This window comes from Macrobrachium nipponense, chromosome 37 (genome assembly GCF_015104395.2).
Source record: "Macrobrachium nipponense isolate FS-2020 chromosome 37, ASM1510439v2, whole genome shotgun sequence".
Taxonomy (NCBI): Eukaryota; Metazoa; Arthropoda; class Malacostraca; order Decapoda; family Palaemonidae; genus Macrobrachium; species Macrobrachium nipponense.
Genome location: NC_061097.1, coordinates 45949800 through 45973029, shown reverse-complemented (window position 1 = coordinate 45973029; position 23230 = coordinate 45949800). Strand labels below are relative to the sequence as shown.

The 23230-nt window shown below is 43.6% G+C and overlaps 2 protein-coding genes across 3 annotated transcripts in view; both read left to right on the top strand.

Annotated features, from left to right (window-relative positions):
* Nucleotides 1–18092, top strand: part of LOC135209223 (ESF1 homolog) — a gene marked incomplete at its 5' end in the record, with an annotated part of 41284 nt that extends 23192 nt beyond the window's left edge. Inside the window, 3 exon segments of the mRNA XM_064241916.1 lie at nt 16422–16595; nt 16801–16953; nt 17922–18092. Coding sequence (XP_064097986.1) covers nt 16422–16595; nt 16801–16953; nt 17922–18020 — 426 coding nt within the window.
* Nucleotides 18093–20099: 2007 nt separating this feature from the next.
* The window catches only part of LOC135209224 (uncharacterized), a 55260-nt gene continuing 52129 nt past the window's right edge, over nt 20100–23230 (top strand). The window contains exon 1 of one of the 2 annotated variants that reach the window (XM_064241918.1): nt 20100–20604. The gene's annotated coding sequence lies outside the window, so the exon portion shown is untranslated. Of the gene's footprint in view, nt 20605–20639; nt 22033–23230 lie in introns of those variants that run through there. The other variant, XM_064241920.1, reaches the window with a different exon arrangement.

Sequence of the window (23230 nt, the reverse complement as noted above, 5' to 3'; positions counted from 1 at the left end):
ACACGGTCGTCACCCTGCTGGGTAAGGACGAGATGCAGGTGAGCTACTCAATAGAGCACCATCCTATCCCTTCCCGCAGTAGGGATAGGAGTAAATATCCACCACTTCCTCCAACAAGGGGAGGAAGTGGATGCCAAATTGAGACAAACCCATCATTTTATGATTGTCTCTTGCAAACAGGAACAAGTTCTTGCTTGCTGGTACGAAGAGATACGCTTGCCTCTCTCTTAGTACTTCCCAGAGGTCTGACCATTGATCCTGCGGTGCACACCCCGATCAATCGGACAGAGGTTTGGATCCCTCCCTTGCTCTTACGACCAGGGAGGCACTCCAGGGTTGGACGAACACCAGTCTGTTCACCAAAAAGACTCAGATTCCTCCCACCAAGAAGTGAGTCTTCCTATTGTTAAAGGACCGAGGGTTTGTATTACGTATCGGAACAAATGACAATTTGTCGAAAATTGCATTTTTCCTAACTATACAAACCTGAGGTCCTTTACATATAGTCCCACCTCATGCCACCCCTCACTCTGCAACTTTTTGCATGGGCCTAAAGCAAAAGTGATTCTTCACCTCTCGGGCGCGCGCGGGTGCGCGCACGATCGGACAAGCAGTTAACTACCGTCTCCCCTTGTTCGAGAAGCTTACGACCGTCCCAGCTGCCGCTAGTTACCTTCCTATTGTTAAAGGACCTCAGGTTTGTATAGTTAGGAAAAATGCAATTTTCGACAAATTGTCATTTTAAAATGGTGCAAACATTACCACAATCGCACGTATGATTTTTTCGGAAGAGTTACCGCGCGGACGTAAAGAAAATGTATTTTTTTCATAAATTCACCATAAATCGAAATATTGTGCTAGAGACTTCCAATTTGTTGCAAAATGAAGGTAAATGCTTGAATATTACTAGAATATAAGCGTTTTAGCTTACAATTGCGTTTTTTGACCATTTCGGTAGAGTCAAAGTTTACCGAAGGTTGAAATTTTGGCAATTATCGTTATTTATATGAAAATATATCTCAAAACTGATAAAAGCTACAACCATGGGTTGTTTTTAGTTGTATTGTGCATGAAATTGCACACATTTCCATATATAAACTTTATATAACGGCTAATTTTAAAATGGTGCAAACATTACCACAATTGCATGTATGATTTTTGTTTTTTTTCGGAAGAGTTACCGCGCGGACGTAAGGAAAAAGTTTTTTTCATAAATTCACCATAATCAAAATATTGTGATAGAGACTTCCAATTAGTAGCAAAATTAAGGTAAATGATTGAATATTACTAAAATATAAGAGTTTTAGCTTACAATTGCGTTTGTTCCGATACGTAATACAAACCCTCGGTCCTTTAACAATAGGAAGGTAACTAGCGGCAGCTGGGACGGTCGTAAGCTTCGAACAAGGGGAGAACGGTAGTTAACTGCTTGTCCGATCGTGCGCGCGGCCGCGCGCGCCCGGAGGTGAAGAATCACTTTTGCTTTCGGGCCGTGGTGTGACAGGACGTGTTCGTCATCGCTCTGCCCGCTATTTTCGTCGTGTGCTTTGGATGTTTACAATTTCTTCTGACTGTTTTGTTTGTGGTCTTGATTGAAATTTGTCAAGTATCTCTTTTTTTCATTTTTCATTGAGAAAGTGAATAATTATGGATCAAGAAGAGCTTTCGCCGCGCCCACCAGTGCCCGTGAGTGTGTCCTCGGGCTGGAGGGGCGTAAATGCGGCGGATTTCGCTCTTATCCAGACATTGATCCACATGAATTGTGTTATCGGTGTCGGGGGCGAGAATGCTCCCGAGCCGAACCTTGTAATGTGTGTGTGAATTGGTCCGAGGCGCAGTGGTGCTGTACGAGGGTAGGAGAGGCGTAGACCGACCAAGGAGTCGTCGGGAAAGCTCTCCAGCGACTCCTTTGGTGACAGATACCTCGTCATCCTTTCCTGCCTCCAGCTCAGCCCCCACGATTTGCGCCTTCCCCTGCGGGGGGGGTTTCGGAGTCCTTCTTCCTCACTCGATCCGTCGAGTGTGGAGGAGGGCGCCCGATACCCGGATGTTCAATTGTACTCGGGTCTTCCGTCCGCTCTGGGTGGGGTTCGTCCTCCCCCGGGCGCGAGGGTGCCCCTCTAACTGACCCGACTGTTCCTCCCTCAGGTGTGCCTTCTGTGAGTGACGACCTTGGACAGGTGTGGGCGTCGTTGGGACTGCAGGGCGCCCCTAGTATCCAGGCTTGATTCAACGTCTGGCGGGTCGGCAGTTGTAACTCATGGTGTAGTCACAACAACGACAAAACACAATGTCCACACCAGCGTACGCCGCCCCTCCTCATGTAGTGTATACGCAACACATTGCGTCGGTGACTCCCACGGCATCAATCCAGAAGCCGATTGCTGCCGTACCTAAGAGGGGCGTGCCACCGCCACCTGGATTTTATGTGCTGCCGACTCCCGACTTTCGCTGTCCCAAAAGTTCGCCCCTGGATCTGCCGCCCGTCCCAATGATGAGTTGGCTGTATCGGAGATGCCTGTGACGCCGGACTATGCTGCCGTACCTGCCGCCGTACCTGCAGCTAATGTTGCTGGCCCAGCCGCTTGCGCCGCTCCTACGAAGCGCGCAGTGCGTGCGCTCATGCCGATGTTTGCTGCTGGAGCTGGTCCTGCTGGTGCTGGTCCTGCGCTGCTGGCCGTCTGCTGGTGCTGGTCCTGATGGTGCTGGTCCTGCTGTTGATGTCCCTGCCGCTCCTGCCGTGCTGCCCTGACCCCCCACGTCGCGTCTCGTCATGGAGGTGCTGCACCGGTCTCAGGTCCTTCCGGACAGGATCAGTCGGGGCGTGTTGCTTTGGCAATTGGCCCGACTTTTCCGTGGATGGAAGACCTGACGTCCGTCCTGAGAGAGCTGACGAAGAAGAAGAAGAAGAAGAGGAAGGTGTCATCGTCGTCTTCATCGTCTTCTTCGTCGTCTGTTGCCGCCTCTCCCCCTTCGACTTCTAAGGCTTCCAAGCCGAAGAAGAAGAAGGCTGCCTCCTCCCCCCCTAAGAAGGCTCCTGCGGGACCTTCGAAGGGCCCGTCTCGCTCTGGCGTGACTGGGGGGTGCTTCTGCTGGTCCTCCTGTTCCCTCGGGAAACAGGGTCCGTCTCTTCTTCTGAGAAGAAGAAGAAGACGGGGACCAAGGATGTGCTGGCTACTGCTGGTACATCCGCGCCTGGTCTTGGTAGCACTGCTGCTAAGCCAGGTACCGCTCGACTTCTCGTTTGCGAGAAGGTCCGAGTGTACGGTCTCCTTCGGGCGACCGTGCAGCTAAAGTCAAGACGCCTGAGCTCGCTCACCGTCATGACCGAGGCACGGAGCAGAAGACTGTCGAGAATCGCGCAAGTGACTCTCGCCAGGCCAGCGGCCGCTCTTCGTAGCGACCCAGCCTGGTACCGCCAGTTCGGGCTGACGTGACGGTCTCTGACCGCGGCCACGGGTTGAGGCTGGGAAGAGGTCCCCTCGACCAACGGCACCAGCTTCGGCTGGTACCAGCGGTTTGACGTGCCGTGAGGACGCTCACCGGTCTCACCGCGAAAGCGAGCTCTGCAGATCACCTGACCGTCGCTCCCACAGGGACCGGACGGAGACCGGTGGCCACGCAAGCAGCTCGTCTGACGCACGGGATCGGGGTCGACGTTGCTCCAGTCGAGCCGCTCGCCACAGGTGAGCGGCACGGCCAGGCCTGCAGATAGATCCCCACCGCGGGTTGGTGATCGGCTGCAGCCCCCCACGTACGCTGGTCCTGCCAGCGAGCGGGGGGGGAGCGTCAGGTCTGTCTCTCCTATACCTTCAACTTCCTCGGGCTACACCGGGAAGGGAGACGAGGTATCTAGGAGTGATCGTGAGATGCGCCGCTCACGATCCCGTCACGATGCCGCACGCACCAGGCATGGTCTTAGGACCAGCCAGGTCGTACGCGCAAGTGGCTGGAGGCGACCGTCAGGGGTCTGTTGCTGTTCCTCCCTTCTGAAGGAGGAGGGTCTCGAGAGCTGCTCCTGTTGGGAGGGGACTTGACGGTCCTACTCCTCAGGACGCTGTGACTCCCGAGATCCAGAGGAACTTTGCCCAGGTTATTGCGCTGATTCGTCAGCACAACGACCTGGGGGAAGGATCGCCGCTACCACCATCTGAGCCCACGTCCCGGCTCGAGTCATTTTGGGGCCCGAAGAAGAGGGAACCCAAAATGACGGTGGGACTGCCGCGATCGGAGCTTGCAGACTCAGCCCTTGACCAGGTGGAGAATTTCGTCTCAGGACGAGAGGACTCACTTAAGTCAGGACGGTCTTCCAAGCTACTTCCTCCTCCTCTGCAGCGACAGCGGAAGTTCTACGTGCCATCAGTGGATCCAATACCGCCCAAACAGGTTAACCCGGAGCTAGCTAGGCTAACTCCAGGTGTGTCCCTGCAGCAGCTCCTGTCGGAGAACTTGTGGTTCTCGCAGCAGGAGGCACTGGGCCTGGAAGCTACCGCTATGGCGGCTTTCCAGGCAGTCTCTTGGTTGGATCTGTGGTCCCTCACAGTATCCAAGGTCGCGGCCGACTCCGGGGGTGCTGCCCTCGAAGAGACCCCGACTTCAGGAGACTGTGCCAGTCTGGAGGTAGGGCCATCTCCTACCTCGCCCATCAGACGGCAAACCTGTGGGCCAACTTGGTTCTCCGTCGTAGGGACGCTGTCCTTCCACGAGTAGCCAAGGGGGCCGGGCGTGAGGCGGTAAATGGACTCCGTAACGGACCAATGAAGAGTTCCTCCGCTCTCTTTCCCGGAGAGATGGTGGACGCTGCGGTGGAAAGACGGCGCACTGATGACAGTGGACCGTCTGGTTCACCAGGCAGTTACGAAGGTTTCTGGGCAACCTCGTACAACTGCGGCTAAGCCTAAGAGTTTAGCTAGCGCTTTCCTCGGCTGCTAAGACGGCTGCTCCATCGAAGCCCCGAGGAAAGACTCTTCCTGCTTCAACTTCTGGTAAAGGAGGCCGTAACCAGCCCTCCTCCCACCCGCCCTCCTTTCCCCGAGGAGGTGCTGGAAGAAGTCGAAGCGAGGTGGGAAACGCTAGGGACGGCGTTCCCCCTCACCAGCTGCCGGAAGTGGGGGGGTGCCTAGCGAGCCATTGGGGCAACTTGGCAGCGCTACGGTGCCGAGACCTTGGATAGTAGACGTCCTTCGGGAGGGATATCTACTACCCTTCGAATCTCGACCACCCCTCACCTCCAACCTGGTCCATCTTCAGACTTATGTGCTGGGATCTCAAAGGACGACGCTCTTCGGCAGGAGATCAAGACCATGCTGACCAAACGAGCTGTAGAAGGTCGTAGTAGATCGGTCACCGGTTTTACAAGCCGCCTTTTCTAGTGGAAAAGGCATCGGGGGCTGGCGCCCGGTGATAGATCTCTCTCGCCCCTGAACCGATTTGTTCGCCAGACTCGGTTCAAGATGGAGACGGCACGTTCCGTGCTGGACTCCATCAGGGAGAACGACTTCATGCTTTCGGTGGACCTGAAAGATGCGTATTTTCAAATACCCATCCATCAGTCCTCCAGAAAGTACCTCCGTTCTTCATCTTCGACGGGACGGTGTACCAATTCAGGGCACTTTGCTTCGGTCTCTCAACCGCCCCACAGGTGTTCACGAGAGTGTTCACGCTGGTGTCTGCTTGGGCCCATTCGCACGGGATACGTCTTCTGAGGTATCTCGACGATTGGCTGGTCCTGGCGAGCTCCCGCTCGCAGTTGCTGCAGGACAGGGATCGACTTCTAAAGTTTTGTCGCGATCTGGGGATCGTGATAAACTACGAGAAGTCCGATCTCGAACCCAAGCAGAAGATGAAGTACCTGGGTATGCTGATCGATACGGTAGCAGCTCAAGTCCGCCCCGCAGACTTGAGGATCAGCAAATTCAGGGAGGCAGCCGGCCGGTTCCTGTCTCGGCAGGAACAGGCAGCTCGCAATGGCAAGTCGTGATCGGCACCTGTCGTCACTCGAGAAGTTAGTTCCTCACGGACGTCTTCACCTGCGGTCTCTCCAGTGGAGACTAAGGGAGAGTTGGTCACAGGTAAAGGAATCCACCTCCTTACTTCCCCGTGTCCATCACGGAGAAGGTGAGGCAGGACCTAGCCTGGTGGCTCGACGACAGGAACCTCTTAAGAGGAGTGCCCCTACGTACTCCCCCCCCACCCCCCCCCGGAGATGGCTGCTGTTCTCAGACGCATCGACCGAGGGATGGGGCGCACACCTGGAGGAGTTGCTGGCTGCAGGTGTGTGGGACCATCACGACAAGCACCTTCACATCAATGTCCTGGAACTCAAGGCGGCGTTTTAACGCTCTCCAAGAGTTCCAAGACCGCTTGATGGACACTGCGGTGGTGTTGATGTGCGACAACACCACAGTAGTGGCATACGTCAACAAGCAGGGGGGCCTAGTGTCTCTCCCGCTACACCAGTTGACTGTGCAGGTGCACGAGTGGGCCACGGCTCACTCGATAGAGCTGTCAGCACGCTACATTCCAGGCAAGAGGAATGTAGTATGCGGACAAGCTCAGCCGTCGGGATCAGGTAATAGGGACCGAGTGGTCCCTACACCCAGAAGTGGCGGAAAGGCTCTTCAACCTGTGGGGGCGTCCGGTCATAGACCTGTTCGCCACCCGGCACAACAAAAAACTTCAAGTTTTTTGCTCAGCCGTTGCCGGACCATGGGCAGCTGCAGAGGACGCTCTTTCAACACCCCTGGGACAACCTCTTCGTCTACGCCTTTCCTCCCTTTTTGTCTGATTCGGAAAGTGATCAGCCGAGCGCTGGTCACTCCCAATCTCAGGATGATCCCGGTGGCTCCCAAACGACCTCAAGCCGTTTGGTATCCGGACCTGCTGGCTCTTCTTGCAGAAGAACCGAGAGAGATGCCCCACTGGCACAACCTTCTAGCCCAGCCACACGTAGAGCGGTACCACCGAGCAGTCCAGTCCCTACAACTTCACGGCTGGCTGTTATCCACCATCTCTTGCGAACGAGAGGCTTTTCTCGCAGCGCAGCAACAGAGATGGCTGGACACGTCAGACAGTCCTCTGCAGCTGTGTACCAGGGGAAGTGGGCCGTCTTACTGTGGTTGGTTGGGTCGTAGACGGTGGGGGTCCTATGCTTCCTCTCAGAGCCACTCTTGCAAGCAGGTAGCGGATTTCCTCGTGTTTCTTCGCCGAGAGAAGCTCCTCTCAGTACCCACAGTTAAAGGATATAGAGCTGCACTGGGCACTCGTCCTAACTGATGGGACTGGACATCTCGAACTCGTTCGAGATCTCCTTGCTATGAGGAGCTTCGAGAAAGGTCTTGCCCACACCCAGGGAGCTCAAGGCCCCCCTGAGTGGGATGTGGACTCTCGTCCTTAGGAGTTTGACTCGAAGACCCATTCGAGCCACTCCGAGAGTCGTCAGACAGGGATCTGACCCTCAAGACCCTCTTCTTGCTGGCCTGGCATCGGCGAAGAGAGTAGGGGAACTTCATGGTCTGTCCTTCAATGTTAACATTCCAGGGGCTGGGGATCTGTGACGCTCGATTTCGTCCCGATTTCGTAGCTAAGACTCAGAAATCCGTCGATCCCTGACGACAGGTTTCGAGTCTTTCACAATCCCCTCCCTAATTGGATTTCACCGACAACGATACGGATGAGATGCTGCTTTGTCCTGTGAGGGCGCTACGGCGCTATCTGAAGAAAACTCGACACCTCAGGCCTGAGTGTCGACGCCTCTTCGTTAGCACTGGGGTTACCAAGAAAGAAGTATCCAAGAAACACAAGCTTTCTTTCTGGCTGCGTGAGGTGATCAGGAGAGCGTACGAGGCTGATGGTAGTGACGACATCCGTACGCTCCGACCGAGAGCCCACGAAGTCAGAGGTATTGGACCCTCTTTGGCGTTCCGCAAGAACTTCTCCGTGGCGCAGGTCCTGAAGGCAGTGTCTGGGCCAACCAGACTACCTTCACGTCCTTCTACCTTCGGGATATTGCCCACAAGTCCTTGGATACTTTTTCCTTGGGACCTGTGGTGGCTGCTCAACACGTTGTGTAAGCTTACCCAGCACCCTCGCAGGCAGAACAGCATCGATTCCTGGTGTGACTGTAGGAATGAATGTGTGAATGAGTGCGACTGGCTTCTCTTCTCCATCTTTCTCTCTCTCTACCTGTTGGCAGAGGGTCCACGGTCGTCACCATGCTGGAAGGAATCCGATGCAGGTAAGCTACTCAACCGAGCCCCAATCTATCCCTTTAGTTAGGGATAGAAGCAAATATCCTCCACTCCCTCCAACAAGGGGGAAGGAGTGGATGCCTACTTGAGACAAACCCATAACTTTATGTTGGCTCCTGTACAGGAACAAGTTCTTGCAATGCTGGTACGAAGAGATACGCTTGCCTCTCTCTTAGTACTTGGCTCAGAGGTCTGACCATTGATCCTGCGGTGCACACCCCGATCAATCGGACAGAGGTTTTGGATCCCTCCCTTGCTCTTACGACCAGGGAGGCATTCCAAGTTGGACGAACACCAGTCTGTTCACCAAAAAGACTCAGATTCCACCCATCAAGAAGTGAGTCTTCCTATTGTTAAAGGACCGAGGGTTTGTATTACGTATCGGAACAAATGACAATTTGTCGAAAATTGCATTTTTCCTAACTATACAAACCTGAGGTCCTTTACAGTCCCACCTCATACCACCCCTCACTCTGCAACTTTTTGCATGGGCCTGAAGCAAAAGTGATTCTTCACCGCCCGGGCGCGCGGCGCGCGCACGATCGGACAAGCAGTTAACTACCGTTCTCCCCTTGTTCGAAGCTTACGACCGTCCCAGCTGCCGCTAGTTACCTTCCTATTGTTAAAGGACCTCAGGTTTGTATAGTTAGGAAAAATGCAATTTTCGACAAATTGTCATTTTTCGACCATTTCGGTAGAGTCAAAGTTGACCGGAGGTTGAAATTTTGGCAATTATCGTTATTTATATGAAAATATCTCAAAACTGATAAACGCTACAATCATGAGTATTTTATTGTTGTATTCTACATAAAAATGCGCACATTTTCATATACTATAATACTTTATGTAACGGCTAATTTACAATGGTACAAAAATTATGTCAAAGTGATGAAATAATTTCCGAGATGTGTCACAGATACTTTTAGTGCGGCAAGAAAGAAGCCCTCATTAAATACGACGCAGGAAGTGCTCTTCCTCCCCCACCAACTTAAGGAGACTTATGTGCATAAATAATAGTACAAGTAATACCAGACTGAGCGACACTCCTGATCAAAGAATACCAGATGAGACAAGCAGGCCAGCAGCCAATGACAACGTGAGCTGTTGTGACACAACGCCCAGGGAAGTCATGCCCCAGCCTCGACGGTCTGCTAGGCTGCAACAGCGACCTTCAACGACGAGTAGTGTCTTGAAGAAAAATTCCTTCATCCAATAGCGGGAACACATTGCGCCACTGGCCAGTGATTCTCGGCCATTCCATTGAGGAGTGAGAGATGTGTATTTCTGGTGATAGAAGTTCACTCTCGATGTGGTTCGGAAGTCACATAAAGCCGTTGGTCCCGTTGCTGAGTAATCACTGGTTCCATGCAACGTAGAAGCACCATACAAACCAACAAACAATGATAACTCAGCTAGCGGTTGACCCCCTGCTGACCTGCCACTTTATATTGAGTTAGACCTTGACAGCACCTACAGTCTGCTCCGACCCACTGCTGTGATCATGCTCGGATGATACCAAGAGAAACGTCGGCCACTAATTCATCATATTTTGACCTACTTGTTTATCTATTGTGACAAATAAATTTTGTAAGCAAAATACCTGGAATTGACTCCTCCTGATGAGAAATATCAGCGCAATACTCACCAGTTGTAATAGCAGAGAGAAAGCAATTACCGTATTAGAAAAATAGAAAAAACTATATACAAGTTAAATGCAGCTGATGCAGCAATATCTTTCAATAAGACTATTATTATTATTATTATTATTATTTATTTATTTTTTTTTTTGCTCTATCAGAGTCCTCTAATTAATTTGACTGGGTGGTATTTATAGTGTGGGGCTCCGGGTTGCATCCTGCCTCCTTAGGAGTCCATCACTTTTCTTACTATGTGCACCGTTTCTAGGATCACACTCTTTTGCATGAGTCCTGGAGCTACTTTAGCCTCTAGTTTTTCCAGATTCCTTTTCAGGGATCTTGGGATCGTACCTAGTGTTCCTATGATTATGGGTACAATTTCCACTGGCATATCCCATATCCTTCTTATTTCTATTTTCAGGTCTTGATACTTATCCATTTTTTCCCTTTCTTTCTCTTCAACTCTGGTGTCCCATGGTATTGCGACATCAATGAGTGATACTTTCTTCTTGATTTTGTCAATCAACGTCACATTTGGTCTATTTGTACGTATCACCCTATCTGTTCTGATACCATAGTCCCAGAGGATCTTTGCCTGATCGTTTTCTATCACTCCTTCAGTTTGGTGTTCGTACCACATATTACTGCAAGGTAGCTGGTGTTTCTTGCACAGGCTCCAGTGGAGGGCTTTTGCTACTGAATCATGCATCTTTTTGTACTGGTTGTGTGCAAGTACTGAACATTCGCTTGCTATGTGGTTTATGGTTTCATTTTTCGTATTGCACTTCCTACATATGGGAGAGATGTTATTTCCATCTATCGTTCTTTGGACATATCTGGTTCTTAGGGCCTGATCTTGTGCCGCTGTTATCATTCCTTCAGTTTCCTTCTTTGGCTCTCCCCTCAATAGCCATTGCCACGTGTCATCGCTGGCTAGTTCTTTAGTCTGTCTCATGTATTTTCCATGCATTGGTTTGTTATGCCATTCCTCTGTTCTGCTTGTCTTTCTCCTGTCTCTGTATATTTCTGGGTCTTCGTCTACTTTTATCAGTCCTTCTTCCCATGCACTCTTGAGCCACTCATCTTCACTGGTCTTCATATATTGCCCCAGTGCTCTGTTCTCGATGTTGACACAGTCCTCTATATGCTTAGTAGTCCTCTCCCTCCTTCCTTTCGTGTTATGCATAGTCTGTCCGTATTTGCTCTTGGGTGTAGTGCTTTGTGTATTGTCATGTTTCCTCGTTTTCTGGTCTATGCTGCGAAGTTCTGCCTTCGTCCATTCCACTATTCCTGCGCTGTATCTGATTACTGGCACTGCCCATGTGTTTATGGCTTTTATCATATTTCCGGCATTGAGTTTTGACTTGAGTATCGCCTTGAGTCTCTGCATATATTCTTTCCTGATCATGTCCTTCATCTCTTGGTGTTTTACATCCCCTCCTTCCATTATTCCCAGATATTTGTATCCCGACTCATCTATGTGTTTGATGTTGTTTCCATCTGGTAGCTTTATCCCTTCAGTCCTTGTTACTTTGCCCTTTTGTATGTTGACTAAGGCACATTTTGCTATTCCAAACTCCATCCTGATGTCCCCAGATACAGTTCTTACAGTCTGGATTAGGGTATCTATTTCCTTGATGCTCTTACCATTCAGCTTGATGTCGTCCATGAACATCAGATGGTTTATTCTGTTGCCTCTTTTCTTGAGTTGTACCCGGCATACATCTTCTGCAGTACTTTTGTCATGGGAATCATGGCTACTACGAAGAGTAGTGGGGACAGTGAGTCACCCTGGAAGATCCCTCTCCTGATATTAACCTCTGCTAGTCTTATTCCAGAGCTTGTAAGTACGTATTGTATTCTAGTTGCGCATTGTATTTTTGAGGAAGCTGATGGTGTTTTCCTCTGCCCCATATATTTTCAGGCATTCTATTAGCCATGTGTGGGGTACCATGTCGAAGGCTTTCTTATAGTCTATCCATGCCATGCTTAGGTTGGTTTTCCTTATCTTACTGTTCTTCATTACCATTTTGTCTATCAGGAGCTGGTCTTTTGTGCCCCTACACTTCCTTCTGCAGCCTTTCTGTTGGTGGGGGATGGTGTTTGTATCCTCTAGGTAGTTGTATAGCCCTTTGCTAATGATACCTGTAGGTAACTTCCACATTATTGGTAGGCAGGTGACAGGCCTGTAGTTCCTGGCTATACTTCCCTTACTCTTGTCTTTCTTTATTATTATTATTATTATTATTATTGACAATCAAAAGCCACAGTAGTGTTAAAATATATTATTGTACAATGGTAAAAAAATACAAGGAGAGACTTTCGGATACTGCTCCGTATCCCTCTTCAGTCCTACTGACGGTCAAACAATGGAGGGAGCGTTACAACAGTGAAAAAAAAAAAAAAAATATATATATATATATAACAACTGGTTCAAGGCGGATGGATCTAAGTGTTGGTCAGGTAATCCCCGTTCGGTTGTTTCTGTTGGCGAGACGGCTGGAACGGCGAAGTGGTCGTTCAGGTGATTCCAGCTGAGCAGGACACTCCATCGGTGCCATGACTTGAAGCTGTAGTAACCTCAGTCATCTGGGATAAAAGAGAGGTGGGAGCAACAACAGGGGTCTCACAATCACCGGACATATGAGTCCTAAAATCGTTGACAAAGTGGTCAATTATTAAAGAATTGGTAAAACTATCTTCATCAGTGAAGGGTTTTGTTCCCTTCAAAAGCACACACCCCTTTCTAATAGCAGCTCCTTCCACTAGGCGACGAACACCAACATCCCCACTCTTAAAAATGACAGAGGCACCATTCCAATTGATGTTGTGTCCTGGAACGAATGAATGTGAAACAAGGGCATTATTCATTGCATGGAGTTCATAGGCCCTACGATGTTCAGAAAGTCTTACATCCAAACCCCGCCCACTTTCTCCAAAGTATTTTTGAGGGGCAATTGCACAGGGAATTGATAAACACCGGGTGTTTTCCTAATATCATTGTTGTTATTGTTGCACACTAACCGATTTCTGATAGTATTTTTAAAATTGAAAGCAATTTGAATTTCTTTTTGCTTACTATTTGCAAGATAGCAGGTATTTTCCAGTTTCGGATTGTAAGCTATGGATAAATACTTCTTATTTTTGACCACATTAGGATTACCTGCTGCACTCATACCGTAATATATTCGTTTTGCTTTAGAGACAGCTCTTTCTATAATGTGAGTGGGATATTTCAGACCCTTAAAAACATTGAAGATATGCTGAAGCTCAAGTTCTAAAAGTTCGATATCACAAATACGAAGGGCTCTAAGACAAAAGTTGACAATAATATTCGCTTTTACCCTCAACGAATGAAAGGAATAGAAATGAATGTACCCCTCAGCATTAGTACTTTTACGAAACACCGAAAATTTAAACCTGTTACTTACGTTATCTCTAATAACCAAAACATCCAAAAATGCAAGCTTATTATCTTCCTCCAGTTCAACAGTGAATTTAATTGAGGCGGATGGTTAGTTTAGACGTCACAGCTTTATTCACCAATGTTCCTTTGGAATATGTTTTAGATAACCTTAGGGCAAAGATTTTAGAAGAACAGTTACACATCCCCATTCCATTAGAACCTTTTTTGGCATTAGTTAGATTGTGCGTATCTACTAATCATTTTTACTTTAACAATATTTGTTATAAGCAACTGTTTGGTGTGTCTATGGGTTCAAAATTATCGCCCATCTTGTCCAATCTATGCATGGAGTTCGTGGAGAAAAGTATTTTAGAACATTGTGATCCACACATTAAGCCACTGGTCTGGGTCAGAGCTACAACAGCTAGTTGACTGTGCCAATAGCATTGTACCCTCAATTAAATTCACTGTTGAACTGGAGGAAGATAATAAGCTTGCATTTTTGGATGTTTTGGTTATTAGAGATAACGTAAGTAACAGGTTTAAATTTTCGGTGTTTCGTAAAAGTACTAATGCTGAGGGGTACATTCATTTCTATTCCTTTCATTCGTTGAGGGTAAAAGCGAATATTATTGTCAACTTTTGTCTTAGAGCCCTTCGTATTTGTGATATCGAACTTTTAGAACTTGAGCTTCAGCATATCTTCAATGTTTTTAAGGGTCTGAAATATCCCACTCACATTATAGAAAGAGCTGTCTCTAAAGCAAAACGAATATATTACGGTATGAGTGCAGCAGGTAATCCTAATGTGGTCAAAAATAAGAAGTATTTATCCATAGCTTACAATCCGAAACTGGAAAATACCTGCTATCTTGCAAATAGTAAGCAAAAAGAAATTCAAATTGCTTTCAATTTTAAAAATACTATCAGAAATCGGTTAGTGTGCAACAATAACAACAATGATATTAGGAAAACACCCGGTGTTTATCAAATTCCCTGTGCCAATTGCCCTCAAAAATACTTTGGAGAAAGTGGGCGGGGTTTGGATGTAAGACTTTCTGAACATCGTAGGGCCTATTGAACTCCATGCAATGAATAATGCCCTTGTTTCACATTCATTCGTTCCAGGACACAACATCAATTGGAATGGTGCCTCTGTCATTTTTAAGAGTGGGGATGTTGGTGTTCGTCGCCTAGTGGAAGGAGCTGCTATTAGAAAGGGGTGTGCTTTTGAAGGGAACAAAACCTTCACTGATGAAGATAGTTTTAACCATTCTTTAATAATTGACCACTTTGTCAACGATTTTAGGACTCATATGTCCGGTGATTGTGAGACCCCTGTTGTTGCTCCCACCTCTCTTTTATCCCAGATGACTGAGGTTACTACAGCTTCAAGTCATGGCACCGATGGAGTGTCTGCTCAGCTGGAATCACCTGAACGACCACTTCGCCGTTCCAGCCGTCTCGCCAACAGAAACAACCGAACGGGGATTACCTGACCAACACTTAGATCCATCCGCCTTGAACCAGTTGTTATATATATATTTTTTTTTTTTTTTTTTCACTGTTGTAACGCTCCCTCCATTGTTTGACCGTCAGTAGGACTGAAGAGGGATACGGAGCAGTATCCGAAAGTCTCTCCTTGTATTTTTTTACCATTGTACAATAATATATTTTAACACTACTGTGGCTTTTGATTGTCAATATTATAGCCTCGTTACGGAGGTTCCTTAGTTCATTATTATTATTATTATTATTATTATTGTTGTTATGTATAAAAATCTCATAATCACATGATTCACTAAAATAGTGAAAAAATCCAGACTGAGGGAAGTTTAAATTTACCAAGAGCTTTCGAGAACCTGTTTGATTCTCCTTAGGGAGAAATGAGTTGGTTTTCGAAAGCTCTCATATATAAACTTTTATATGCATATATTTATATTTACATTGTTCAGATTCTTACAAAAGCACTGTGTATAGTTTTATTTTCAGACATAATTTTACTATAACATAACTGTGGACTTCTTTCTCAATATCTGTCTTAATGGGTTACATGCCAAAGTTCATGTAATTATCCACCCTATAATTCTATGATTTCTTATCTTTGGTCCCAAGTACAGTTAAGTATCCTTGTAGACAACAGCAGTTTGCAAAAATGTTGATTATAAACACCGTTTGAAATTTGCCTTAATCTGTGTCCAATGCAGTTGAAGTTTCAAGAATTCCCTATTCTCACACACTTGCACTATGCTCGGAAACATGTTAAAGGTGTTCAGAATTCACTGGAAGATTCCAACCCATTAAATTTCCCAAAGTTGCTGAGCTATTGCTCTTTGTGATATTGAAAGGTACTGGCATACAATAAGAAGGTGATTGCCAGGTCAGGTGAAAGATGATGTCTGCAACCGTTCAGCATCTCTCTAGGTAGAACAAAATCACTGCCCTTGTTGCTCTATAAGTGTACATTTTTCTTAAATGGGATTAGGGAGGCCATTAAAATGGATTTTGGATTGTATTAAATTTAAATAATTACTGTGAGGGAGGAAATATATCATAGGAAAAAACATATGGCAGATGACTGTTGAGGTGGTGTGTTGTTTCATTAGAAAGGGTGTCCATTCTTTCAGTGTTTTTTCTAGCAGCCTTCCTGTTGAACATGTCTTGAATATGTTGGTACAGTCATTAGATCATCCTTTGTTGTGAGAACAATTTCAGTTGGTTTCAGTTCTCTTTAGAAAAACAGGTTATCTATATAAAAAAGGTGTCAGATTATGAAATTTTATTGAATTGTCAGAGAGAGAGAGTGTTTTATAATTTCATTACTTTGAGGGAATACAATTTTACTGAATTCCTGACAATGCACATTTCCTTTTTTGTTGGGGGGGGGGGGGGGGGGCAGGGGGGGGGGGGGGGGGGGGGGGGGGGGGGGGGGGGGGGGCAGTTTATCATTGTTACTGCTGATTTTTAGGCTGAATCTTAACACCAAAACATACTGTATTCTTTGTTTCACTTCCTTTTGTTATTTTAATAACAACATTTATTTAATCCATGTTTGCGATGCAAAGTAGTGTAAGTGAAAATCATATTCTAAATATTTGTTAAAAATTTATACCAACACTTCCTTTTCAGAGAGATTTAGAATTACTTCTAATGGATGAAGACCAAGAAGAGAAAAAGCATTTCAACATGAGGGATATTATAGAAGAACACAAAGGAAAGTCCAAAAAGAAGTTGAAGAAAAATGCCAGAAAGAAAATGGCAAAAAAGCTTGAAGAGAAAGACAGTAATAAAGATGAATTTAAGGTAAGGTTTCATGAAAGGTATTATTGTGCAAAAATAAAAACTTTTCTTTGTGGTTCATAACTACTTTCAAGTCAGCCAGTCAATTATACAATTTAGCTTTGTTATTGAGTCTGAGAGCAATGAATGATTGTTGATGACAGTAAGAAAAATTTATTTTTGAAAACGGAGACAACTCAAACAACAGAATTTTGGTTTTGCCTTCCAGGTAGACACAGGGGACACAAGATTTTCAGGATTGTTCACATCAGGAGATTTCAACATAGATCCGTCCCATCCTCAGTTTAAGCGTACCAAGGCAATTGATGAACTAATTAATAGCGTACAGAAGAAAAGAATGGCAGAAAACTTTGAAAATCTAGTGAGTATGGTATGGTTCTTCCTTTAGACATCTAACAAAATTGACACTTCATACAGATTCTAAAACCCACTTACTTTATGTACTGAGTGCCTAATTTAGGTAGGCTTCTTGTTTATTTATTTATTTTTTTTTACATAGGGCACCACAGTTAGTTTACAAACAAGAGGATTCCCCCATTCACCTGCCAAAAGTTTTTCCTTGACTATAGTAATTTCCAGAATTCATGTTTTTACATTGGATTTTTCTCTTCTTGACTAAATTTAGTTTGATTTTTGAGTTAGTAGTCAGTTTTTAGTGAAAACTAGTATGTCAAATATTGATAATGACATATTTTGTATGTGTCGTCTGCTCCCAGATGATATCAGTTGACTTGTAGCTTCTTGGATTGCTGATGAATGATCCAGGTAGCAGGATAGGGATGGGTACAGAATATAAAGTTCATATAATTATTCTTTATTTATAAAGTGCTGCCCAAGGATTTGCGTGATTTTTGACACATTTGAAGGTGTTCAGACCACCATAAAAACCATTGTCTTTAGAGCATTGATAGGGTTTTTATTAGGCTTTTAATAAATACAATGGAAATTTCTTAATTAGTTATTTAGTTTCTAACTGACTAGGAAAGTGATGTTGTAGATATCCAAGAGCATTATTCGAACTGTGACAAGGATGGTTAGAGTAACCATCCTTGGTAGTAACAATATTGTTATGGCTTGTAGTAAATGTTTAACAATGCTTCATTCTGATACTTGGTAGAGAAATATTCATTTCCAGTTTATATAATGTTGACAGTGTTGCAGGATAGAATTCTTGAGGGTTACTTGAGGGTAAATTAGATATTTTGTACCTTTATCTTTCAGAAATTTATGAACTTATATATTAGGTTAACAATGTACAGTATTTATTTAAGGTTAACAATGTACAGTATTTATTTACCTTGTATAATAACTTTTTGTGTTCCTCAACAGCCAGACCCAAAGAGAGTAAACACAGCCAAAGGAAAAGAAGACCATGAATTATCCATGCTAGTAAAAAGAGTGAAGAACAAAGCGAAGAAGCCAAAGTAACTAGTTTGTTAATAAGTCTATAAATGTTGTTATCTCTTATAAATATGTTTATTTAATAAGTAAATCTTAGGATTCTGTGTTTTCATTAACACCATGTGATCGCATTAATTTTATGTAGTCATACGTCCTATGTATAGTTTTTGATAGGATGTTTTTGACATCCATACAAAATAATTCAGTTGTTGGACAAAAGGCTTGGAGCTGATGGTAAGAGTATCATCACACAGTATATATATTGTAAGAGTATCATCACAAGTATATATTCAAGAAGCCCCATGGAGGGTTCATAGGCCATAGCTTCCTAGCAGCATTTTCAAAATAAGTAACTTCCAGTATTACAGTGCCCAATACAACATAGTAAAATGTTACTGGTGTCAGACTCCTATTTAGTTTTCTACACCTTTACTAATGTGGCTCATCAGTGGATTAGATTAGGTAAGGTAAGCTGATATTTTTTCTGTTATTCCCTTGCTCAGTAATTCAACAAGAGTGTAACCAATATTATAGTATGTATATAAATAATGCATCAACTACAATAATACCTCCAGTCTGCTGGCCAGTTCCTCTATGGTCCTCAGTATTGTCAATAATTTATAGTAGTGGGACTAACTTCAACTATAAATTATTGACAATAGTAATATGAAAATACATATAATATTATTGGATGCATTGAAGTACGTAAAACAAAACTTTTTAAAATATTCATGGAAAAGATGCATATCTATTATGTTTGTATTTTATCATATGATACTAATATATGATTCTTACATACTCTAATTTTATATCTCGTAAGATGCGACCCCCATAAAATTAGCTCCAAAATTAGGGCTTCAAATAATTTTTTGAGGGTGCAAATTTGGGGTTCGTATGATATGCGAGATCGCGTGTTAAGCGAGTATATACGGTAAGTGTTTTTCTAAAGTACTAGTTAGGTTTACAATATGCGTGTTTACTGACCAGCAGTGTTGCATTTAAAACTCAATTTTAGAAAGCCAATTATGCATCTAAAAGTTGCACTATCCTTTACAGAAGAGGTAAAGCACTCTTTACCTAGCAAAATATGTAAACATGGTTGCTACTCGTATATTTTTATACCACTCACAGTAAGTTTAAACGTTTTCAAGATATTATAAAATAAAATAAGCAATAGTTGAACATGTGACAGTGTTCAAAACCCCTGTTTTTAAGAATTTGCAAAACCATATTCAACATGAAATGTTACTATGAACCATCAGTTAGTGATAGTTTAGTAGACTCAGATAATGGAAATTGAAAACTATTTTTAAAAAGTAAAATATGGAAACTTAGAAAGGTACTAAGAAGAATAATTTTTCATGAAACCAAAAGAGAAATTCCACAAGCCCATCCCAACTCAGCCATTCCATTGAGGAGTGAGAGATGTGTATTTCTGGTGATAGAAGTTCACTCTCGACATGGTTCGGAAATCACGTAAAGCCGTTGGTCCCCTTGGTGAATAACCACTGGTTCCATGCAACGTAAAAACACCATACAAACAAACATCCCAACACTAGCTGTGTAATGTGAACTCTCCTTGATTTATAGTCTATATAATTTTAAGGTAACATAAGATAGGCCTTAAAAATAAAAAAACAATGCTTTTCAATTTAGGCCAAATTGATGTCCTTAGCCCCCTGTAACACGACTAGGCTAACAAATGTGTAGCACCACTCATAATTAGCCTATAATGTACTGTGTGACTGCAAATAGTGAATGACCTTAACAATAAAATCAAGACGGCAACCTCTGTGAACTTTGCATAGGGAGAAGCAGTAAAGGTTATGATTACGCAGATTGAATGGGTAAGTACATTAACAAAAAAAAACATTCGGGGTCTAACCTCATTTATCAGTAATCTATAGGCTATCCATTCTAGAATATTTGCCCGATGTAAGTTAGCTTAGGTAACACCTAAATATCAGGAATAGCTTTTCTTCTAGGTTAAAGCTGAAGAATAGCATAACTGTCTTTGAATATAAAGAGAATAGCATAACTGTCTTTGAATATAAAGTATAGGTATCACAAAACGAGTCTGCTGACCACCAAAGTAAAACCCTAGCTGGTGCTGACGTAAACTACACCTTATCTTAGCCCCAGGTAGCATTCTAGACCTGGAGAAGAAATTAGATCTCTTAACATTTACTATAAATTTATGCAGAAACTTCAAATACAGTATACTAATAACAAGTATTTAACCTGCATTGGCATTTAATAATATGCTATTCCAGCCCATTATGAAGTGACGTCATGTTTGTTTACATCAGACGTTACCTCAAATCGTTTTGTACTTGGCAACTTTGCTGTGGATACCAAAGGCTATTATTTCCTCAGGAAATGGATGCTTTGACAGTAATGGCTTCGAGGGTGACGACGCGCCCCCTAAACTCAGTATTGCTTAGGACTCGGTGATGAATTTGGTCTGTGTGGCTGAAATATAGCGAAAGCGAACTCTACCAATGTGAATGTCTTTGAATATGGCGTTGTTCATTTTCAAGCTTTAACGAAGCATGTTAACAAAGGTTAGCAGTCTAGAGAAGTGGCGAAAGGCCATAATAACACCTGAAAGGTAGGAGAGAATTTCTACTTTTCTTTTCCGGTTCCACAGCGCTGAAAACGTTGTGTCAAAGTTCAAAGAAAATGTGCGTTTTTTTCTCATAAGTAAGTTAATTTCTGTGGCTGAATAAAATCATATCAAATATACTAATTCTATCGGCTTTCAGGCCTCATTTTGACCAACCTAGTTGCTGTGGTGTGTAAGTTCTACGAGGTAGGAATGTTACACATATCCTTTGCTCAATCGAACTCATATGTGGTGAAACTAAACTGAATTTTAGGGCCACATTCGGTACGATTTCATTCAACCTTAAGCCCTCCTGCACTAGCTTTGAATGAGACCAAGTTACAGTGCTGAGGAGTTTAGTAACTTACTTAAAAGTCAAGAAACCTTGCATTTTATTCAACAAAAGTGCAGTTAAGAAACAATCAACTGTATTTCCTGCGCCAATTCTTTTTGGGTGATGCCACACGGGTTCACAAAGACGCATTTAAAGGTTTAATACATATAATTAATATTTAAAGAACAGAACAATTATTCAAATTACGTTAAGAAGCAAGAAAACTAACACATTACTGCAAAAATTATTAACAAAACGTAGTTACTTCGATAAAATAAAACTTAAATGGCAAACAGGATCTCAGAATATCCTATGAAGAAGTTACTGCAATGGCGACGACGATTCACGAGGTGATGTGGCTGGATCTTACAAGAATATCTTCTTTTACTTGCCTTCGTGGAGTCAGATGCTAGAATCGGAGAGCCTCACCTTTCCACCCTGCAAGAAAACTCGGGAGGAGTATATTGCATAACATAGTTGTCACATCTACAAAATTACAGGGTTACGTAACAAACATCAATTTAAAAACAAATATAAAGTGCTTTAATCGTAACCCAACATACAAAAAAAGGGGTTTCGTCCAGAAGGCAAGCATAAATTACTGGCATGTGCCCTTACAATAAGAAAATAATATATACATAGTCTCCACAGGAAGAAGTTTGACAACACTGTAATTATACGTCATTTAATTATATAGAGATGGACAAAATGTGCAAAAAAATGGTTTATTACTTTGAATATCAATATACTAATTTATACCAACTCATTGCTATAGTTAATATAATAAAACTACTTCTGTACAGCAAAATAATCATATATCAACGTATTTTCATAGAAACTGGGAAATGTTATTCAAGGGGAATAAATGGCAATTTTTGACATCATATCTCTGAACTTGGGCCAGTATAAGCGTAATATCTCATGTCAGAGTTGATTATGTCAGTGAAGGTATTCAATAACAAATAACTCTCAAGTGATATCCATTATGGCATTTTGTTATTCACTGGTGCGTAAGTGCATGGTGATATTTAGTGAACTGCTAACAGTCTGCTTAACTCCTGTGTGCCAATGACAAATTAAACACCATCAATAAATGGAAGGTAAGTAGCTTAGTGCTTCATTCATATAATGCCTGTGATTCTTGCAAGTCTGATTTATCAAGTGGAAGTATGTATGCTCTTTAATGAAATTCATTTCGAGATAAACGATTTTAAGGAATTGATTTAACCTATATCTTCTTTTCACAAAGCTGGCCTGAAAGATTCCTTCTTATGTTAGAGGTGAAAAATGGTAGGCTAAAGACAAACTGAAAGAATTTTTACAGCTAGTTAGGAAAGGTCAAAGAGAAAAAGTGGAAAAAATATAGTCAAAATATAACACAGCTATCTTCGTTAATTTGTTGCAGCCATTCTAAAGTACCAGTTATTTCCAGTTTATCAGAATTTTTTCCAGCATATACATTAGTTTTTGGAGATGCGTTCACTGTTCAACTAATCTTTAAATCAACCGAAATGCTGGACTCTCTAGCACATAGGCTCATGTGGCTATCTTAGAGGCACGAGATAATCATTTTTACAATGAAAGTAATGCACATAGTAAGATTTTAACTAGAAATACCATTTTCCAAGGTTCACTCTAAGAAATATTTTCCCATTGTAAGTACTAATGCAGAAAACGCCCGCAATCCCCCCCCCCCCCCCCCCTCTCTCTCTCTCTCTCTCTTCTCCCCCCTCTCTCTCAGTTCGTCTCTCTATCTCTCTCTCTCTCTCTCTCTCTCTCTCTCTCTCTCTAATGATGTCATTTAATCATTAAGCTACACTGTTCTTGTTCGTGGTTATACGGAAGAATCCCTTTCTTTTCTCGCCACGGTCAATTTGTCAACTGTCAAGTGCGTAATTCACTGCTTAAGCCCATAATGAGCTTTTAACAGAGCATACATATTTACACATTTTTATCCTGAATTCGAATCCTAGATCTCTTGCTTGGCAGGTGAATATGTTACGTGGCCGCACATTATTAGACCTATATGTTGGGTTGTCGTCGTTACATTATTGAAAGAGACGTGCTATATTATGTAAAAGATACATAATGATGCTAAAAAGCATGTGGAAAAATCAACAATTGTGTATTTTACCCATAATATAATGGTTATAATAACCTAGAGGTCATAATCAAGTTTGCTCATTTGTTCTTCAATAATTTATCTATTCATTTTTTAGGGTTGGTTCAGGGCTTACGTTCATTTGATGAGGAATTTACAAGATCAAAATGACTGAAAACATGTAGAAATATTAGAAA